This window comes from Rosa rugosa, chromosome 6 (genome assembly GCF_958449725.1).
Source record: "Rosa rugosa chromosome 6, drRosRugo1.1, whole genome shotgun sequence".
NCBI lineage: Eukaryota > Viridiplantae > Streptophyta > Magnoliopsida > Rosales > Rosaceae > Rosa > Rosa rugosa.
The window spans coordinates 40798643-40805150 of NC_084825.1; the positions used below are offsets into that span (position 1 = coordinate 40798643).

At 39.5% G+C, this 6508-nt stretch overlaps 1 protein-coding gene across 1 annotated transcript; it reads right to left on the reverse strand.

The window, feature by feature from the left end:
• Positions 1 to 2770: 2770 nt before the first annotated feature.
• On the reverse strand, positions 2771 to 4713 carry LOC133718236 (NAC domain-containing protein 43-like). The gene is made up of 3 exons (XM_062145058.1): positions 4310 to 4713; positions 3945 to 4216; positions 2771 to 3778 (listed from the first exon to the last, which is right to left on the reverse strand). The coding sequence occupies exons 1-3, from the start codon at positions 4491 to 4493 to the stop codon at positions 2969 to 2971; spliced, it is 1266 nt and encodes a 421-aa protein (XP_062001042.1). The 5' UTR covers positions 4494 to 4713; the 3' UTR covers positions 2771 to 2968.
• Between the last annotated feature and the right edge of the window lie 1795 nt (positions 4714 to 6508).

A 6508-nucleotide genomic window follows, 5' to 3' on the forward strand; every position in this document is an offset into this window, starting at 1 on the left:
CCGGGGAAGAGGGACAGCCTGAAGGGACCTTTTCACCCGGGCTTCAACGTGCACGACACCACAAGCCCTGCCGTCTCCGTCAACCCGTACCCATGGCTTCCACGCATCATGCACCTCCTCAATTCCTCTGCTGGAGGTCCCCGTCGCCGACGACGAGAATAAGGAGTTTTTCGATGTGCGAAGGTCCGGCAATTCCAAGGCTAGAACCAAGGTCAGTCATTCCCTTTTCAATTTGAGGGAGGCATGCATGTACCTTGAGCTTTGCTCTCTCACGAATAAGAGTGAGGGAAGCATCTGTCACCCGGTTCTGAGACGAAAACCCAACAAAATTTTCTGAGATGATTATTGACATTTCTGAGACGAAACTAGAGTCAGTGTGGTAAAGAAAGCGTGAAGGTTTGAGCTTTTTGGTTTGGCTGATGTGTTTGTGCAGTGGTTTCACTTTCCCATGATTAGATTGTAATGTAATATATTATTGAATTACAATGGTGATTTGCCGAGTCACATGGCAATCATTCTAATGTTGGAGAAAGGTACAAATCCTTGACTTGGGTGGTCTTGGTCGCGCTCTTGACTTGGGTGCCCAAAGCAGTTGTTTTTTTTTTTTTTTTTTTTTTTTTTTTTTATTTAAGTAATGGGGCAGACAGAAAGTGAATTTTTTTTTTTTGAATGTCTATTGGGGGCAGTAGACGTCTATTGGGGGGCAATAGGCGCTTTTCAATTAATATAATCTCTTCGTTTTTTTCTTTAATCAAAGTTTTATTTGTCTAATTTTAGGAATATAAATTCTCATTTCAGCTACCCAAAGTTCTATTGGAGGGCAATAGACGTCTATTGGGGGGCAATACATGGCCAATAGTCGTCTATTGGGGGGCAATAGACGTTTTGAATTGATGTAATTTCCTCATTTTTTTTCTTTAATCAAAGTTTTATTTGTGTAGTTTTAGGAAGATTAATTACCATTTTGGTAATCTAAACGTCTATTGGGGGGCAATAGACGTCTACTGGGGGGCAATACATGGCTGATAGTCGTCTATTGGAGGGCAATACATGGCTGATAGTCGTCTATTGGGGGCCAATAGACGTCTATTAGGGGGCAATAGACTATTGGGGCAATAGACGTCTATTGGGGGGCAATAGACGTCTATTGGGGGGCAATAGACGTCTATTGCCCCTCTATTAGGGGGCAATAGATGTCTATTAGGGGCAAAAAAACTTTCCGGTGAGATTTTCAGCAATTTCCGGTGGGCGGCAGCCGGTGACCGGAATCCGGCGACCGGTGACCGGATTCCTGCGAAAGTTGGCCGGAATCCGGCGACCGGTGACCGGATTCCGGCGGGCCGGTGACGGGCTCCGGCGAAGTCTCCTATAGTTTCTCTCTCTTCCATTTTCTCTCTCTCTCTAAGTAACAAAGGGGTGAGGGGTAAAATGGTATTAAAAAAAAAATTAAAAACAAAAAAAAAATCTTAATGGGGTATTAGGGAAGACTCCCTTAGAGTGTATTGGGTAAGAGGGAATTAAAAAAACTTAATGGGGTGAGGGAGAAAAAAATCCCTAGAAATGGGGTAAATGGACAAAACCCCAAAAAAGAAAGGGAAAAAAAAAATCTATTAGCTGCCAGAAATTAGGGTTTGTAGTGGTAGGTCGTTATCGGGTATATATATATATATATATATATATATATATAGTAATGACGTCTGCACACTCATACGTATCCATGGGTTGGTAGCATGGCCTAGAATCCCGTTACATGTCTGCCTTGACCACCTGAGCTTTTAGTCCTCTCCCGCATCTTTATCGGTTTCCTATTCCTGTCTATCTTTCGGCTTTAATTTTGGTTGTCATCTAAATCACACGTCCCCCCACCCCCTTGTTCCATACATATATACAGCTAGGATCTAGGATTACTAAAAAAAAAAGAAGGCTTAAAATATAAAGCTCGATCTGATAGCATATAGGTACCTCATGGTGTATAATCCTGGCTATGCATGGCTTAAGCTTGCCTAAGGATTAAGAGGATCTAACATCAATCCTAACACGAAAGCACACAATTTAATAACTTAATGGAAGAGAAATTATTACAATAAACAATTTTAACCAAGAAAGCTACCATTTTTGTGTTCATGGCTTTATTGATCGATACTCCTACAGAGAATGGGTTTTTATAGTGTACGTTGGTCAATATTAATATACTCACCTCCAGAGCACTATCCTTTTAGGATTGGTTTTTCTGATAATCTTTTTAGGTTAAAACGTTTTAGATTTTATGATTTTTTTGATCGAGACGTGTATGCAAGATTGATCAACACCAAGAAAATAAGCAAAAGATTTAGATCCCTTTAAGGGACATACTTAATCTTCATAGCAAACTAGACTATGAAACCTATTTTTCCTCGAGTCGGTAAAGCTTGCGACCTCTATGAATCGCTCTTTTCTAATAAGTTGACTTCGTAAAAGTAGGGAAACGTGCTCTCTCTATTGGTCTTTCTCTGGGTTAGCTGGTTTTATAATACTCAAGGGTTTCTTGATCGATCACAATGATCAGTTTATACTTTATAGGGCTCAGATTGGTCGAGCCATGGACTCTGCACCTAGCTCCTTCAAAGTTCAAACAAACCGACAAGCCACGTGACCCAAAGATAACAATTAGTGATGATGATTATGTATCTATGGTCCATTTATATCACCTAGCCTACTTGATCATCTTAGAAGATAGAAAAGTTAGAACAACTATAATTGCAGTTGGAAAGCGATAATCATGATCGCTCTGTACCACTAACAGTCACAGAGAAATTGAATACCAGACCATTTTTATTAAAACATAACCTTTATTTATCTTACATATATCAGCAATCATGTAATAATATATCTCACATTACAATTAACAGTGCGCTGTAATTATACTCTTCTGACTTTGGATTCAACGGGTAATAAAATTCCTTATATTATTGTATAATGGGTTGTTCTGTTATATAGGAGCATTCGACACGTGGCATACGGCGTCGGAGGATGGCAAAGGTGATGATGATTGCAGTCTGCTTGCAGCAACAAAAGTACTCCACAGGTCAATTTCGTTGGTGTTGTAATCCTGATGGGTGGCATGGTATGATTTGCTGGATGAATTCGATGAAGTTGACGATCGTAGTGTACTTGGTAATTGGAGTTCATTATCAGTGGTACTGTTACTACTGCAAAATGCATTAATGGTGGGTTCAATTAAACAAGCAAATTGCCTAGACGACCCGGTTTCGTGGCCGCCATTGAGTTGTGAAGCCACCAAACGATCAAGCGCTGCCCAGTTGGTGAGGCTGGCCGAGTCGTCCACGTGTTGATAACCCAGATGCTGGTTAATAACTGTACCTTCATTCTGATCTATGACCATGTCCTCATGATTGATAATGGGCTGGTAATAGTTCTGGCTACTGGTGGAGTTCGGGCTCTCGAGGCTTGGAAGTTTCAGGAACCTGTCATCATGATCATGGTAGCCATTGATGTGATTTTTGATACCTGTGTTAATGGGATGAAGATGATGATCATTAATCTCTTCCTTGCAGGTCTTTGTTCCTATGTACTGAAGCATTTCCTCAAAAGCTCCCTCCTGATCGTCATCATCATCAAACATTTGGCTTGAACTTCTTGTAATTTCTGCTGTGATAGATGAAGAAATAGTAGTACTCATAATTGGACTACTCAAGCTTTTGTGGAGATTTTTCTTCTTGAAGATTCTGCAAACCACCCATCCCTCCTCTATTGCCTCTCCCACGACAGTGATCGAGACCTAATTAATATAAAAGAAAAATGTTCAAGAACAATCGGTCTATATGTGTATAGACTCAGAATGTGCAAGTGTAAACTCGAAACGTTCTGTAGACACAAGGTCTGCAAAGTCCGCACTTGAACATGTCCTGAGGAATGGAACCCTGGTTTTGAATCAAATGACTTACACTAGTTACGCTGCTGGTGTTGTCGTCGAGTCTATACTCGTGCATGATCCAATCGGACTTTTGGCCGTGGGGAGCTCGGCCTTTGTAGAACACAAGAGTCTTCCTCATACCGATCCGCCTGCAGTTGCTGCTTATCACCTTATCACGGCCGGTGGCCTTCCAGAATCCGGCAGCCGTTGCACGGTTTGTGCGAGTTCCAGTAGGGTATTTCTTGTCCTTGTGGCTGAAAAAATACCAATCATTTTGCGGTGTCGTTCCTATCTTACACTTCTCTGCAAAAACCAACATCAAAACTTGGATTCATTCATACGGATACATTTGAAAATCAACATCAAATCTTTTGGTAGTCTTATATATGTACGTACCTTGTATATCCCACGGCTCAAGCTTATTGAGATCGACATCGCGGATAACATCGAGATCAATCCTCTGATTGGAGACCTTCTTCCTCAAGTAGTACTGCAAGAGCTCCTCTTCAGTTGGATGAAATCTGAAACCAGGAGGGACTTGAGATTGTCCATTCACAGATATACTCACGTTTTCAGTCATTTTGAACTTCAATCAAAAAAGGCAATTTGTCCCTCCACACAATTAAGATAGAACAGTTCTGAAGCTCAGAGAGAGGGAGGAAGAGAGAGAGAGAGAGCTAGAGAGAGCTCATGAAATAGTTGTTGTACGCAAAAGGAGTATGTAAGAGACGACTATATATATGAGTTTGATGTGAGAGATAGGTCATATACATGAAAGAATGGTTCTCATGGGAAACATGGGATACTAATCTTTTGTTTAGTACGGGGATTGTTTCACTATGCTCCGAGAAGACACCCACCTCACCTACAATATTACATTACATTACCAAAATAGATCGACGTTAATTAGAAAGACCAACGCGGGGTCCATGAATGTGGGTATCAACTAAAGGCCCCACCGGGCTAAGAGGATCCGGCCCGTTAGAACTTAGAAATGCAAACTATGAGTGTAAGAGGGGAAGCTCACATCCACAGAGACCTCCGACCTTAAAATCTCCATTGAAAAGCACCTCTTAAACAACCATATTATGGACCATCTCTCTCTCTCTCTCTCTCTCTCTCTCTCATGGTGCAACCACCGCGACAAGAAAACAGATAGTGGGGTACGTAGGGATTGCTCTTTCATGGTCCGTTAGATATTGTGAATTGGTGAAAAAAAATGTGACAGTGGAAATGACATCGGCCTTCTAGAGAAAGAAAGCCAAAGCCATTGTACTTTGTAGAGAAAGAAAGCCATTATAATGCAGGAGGACTAACTCCTTGTAACCGGTCCGCTTCTTTTTTGGAGAGAAAGAGACCCACCTCACCTACAATATTATATTACATAACAAAATATGCGTAGAAATCCCCAGCACATTTGGTGTGTACGTTAATTATATATATTCTTTGTTATATTGCAGTATGTACAATGTTAATTTAGCCATTAAATTGTACTACCCAAATACAGAGTTTAATATAATCCTATTCAATTGAACTTTTACAGGCATGGTCAAATTTTTTTTTTGGGGTCAAGTACAAGCATGATTATTGAATAAATTAATTAAAATTTTAATTACAAGACTACATTAGGAGATAAAAAAATTGAACAAGAATTTAAACGGTACTATAGTATAATTGTGAAAACTAGCAGTCTACATGTACGAGAAAGTTTTCTCTTCAAAATTAGAAAGCCTTGGAGCTTGAAAATCAGTTATTACGTACAGCCATATTAAGAGTAAGTTGATGCTCAGATTTCAAGTAATTAAAAAATATATAATGTTCTGAAGTGCCGTTAACTTCAATCGCTCTTCAGTAATGCAATATGATTGAGTAAAATTGGTGACCTATTGATCGTTGGTGTTAAGGGTAGCTCGTAATCTTATTTGCATTATTGTATAAGTATAAAAAGAATGTGTATTATTATACTTTCAATCATTAAGTCAACATGTACATTATATTCGCTGAGTTGTTGCATATAATGTTCTTTGTCGCTGATTTGACATTAATCTTGATATTTATATGAAGTACTTAATAAAAATGCTAAAAAACTATCATATGAACTTACTAAAATTTAAACAAATCGTAACCACTAGGGATAGTGGGGTGGTAGAAGGTCCAAGTCTGGAACCCCCAGGTCTGGCTTTCGAATCCCCATGAGGCCTTGGTGGCCAGCTAATGGGTGCTTAATGCCCCGTGGCGTTCGGAAGGGATTAGTCCGGCTCTGCTGGGATACCCCTTAAAGGGTGTGTGTGTGTGTTGCTAACCTCCCCCAATCAAAAAAAAAAAAAAAAAATTTAAACAAATCGTGATAATTCAATCCATTAACTCAGTCAAAGTCCGTATTAAATTAGTAAACCATGAATTCTTAAAAATCCGTGAATTAAAAAAACTCGAACATAACATTTTAAAATTTAATTTGAATACACCCCTCTTAATCCTTTCTTCCTCTTTTTCAATCTTCTCATAGTTTTTACAGGTCCTTAAATAAGAATTAGAAAACAAATGACTCAGTGTAAAGCTTTCTTTTTTCGTTTCTTTTGTTTGCTAATACATGTA

Excerpts from the sequence above, each read along its gene's own strand:
- LOC133718236 (XM_062145058.1), bottom strand. The coding sequence starts at position 4,493 with ATGACTGAAAACGTGAGTATATCTGTGAATGGACAATCTCAAGTCCCT. Across the intron at positions 4,217-4,309 it reads TGAGCCGTGGGATATACAAG|AGAAGTGTAAGATAGGAACG; the intron begins GTACGTACATAT and ends TGGTTTTTGCAG. Across the intron at positions 3,779-3,944 it reads ACACCAGCAGCGTAACTAGT|GTCTCGATCACTGTCGTGGG; the intron begins GTAAGTCATTTG and ends TATATTAATTAG.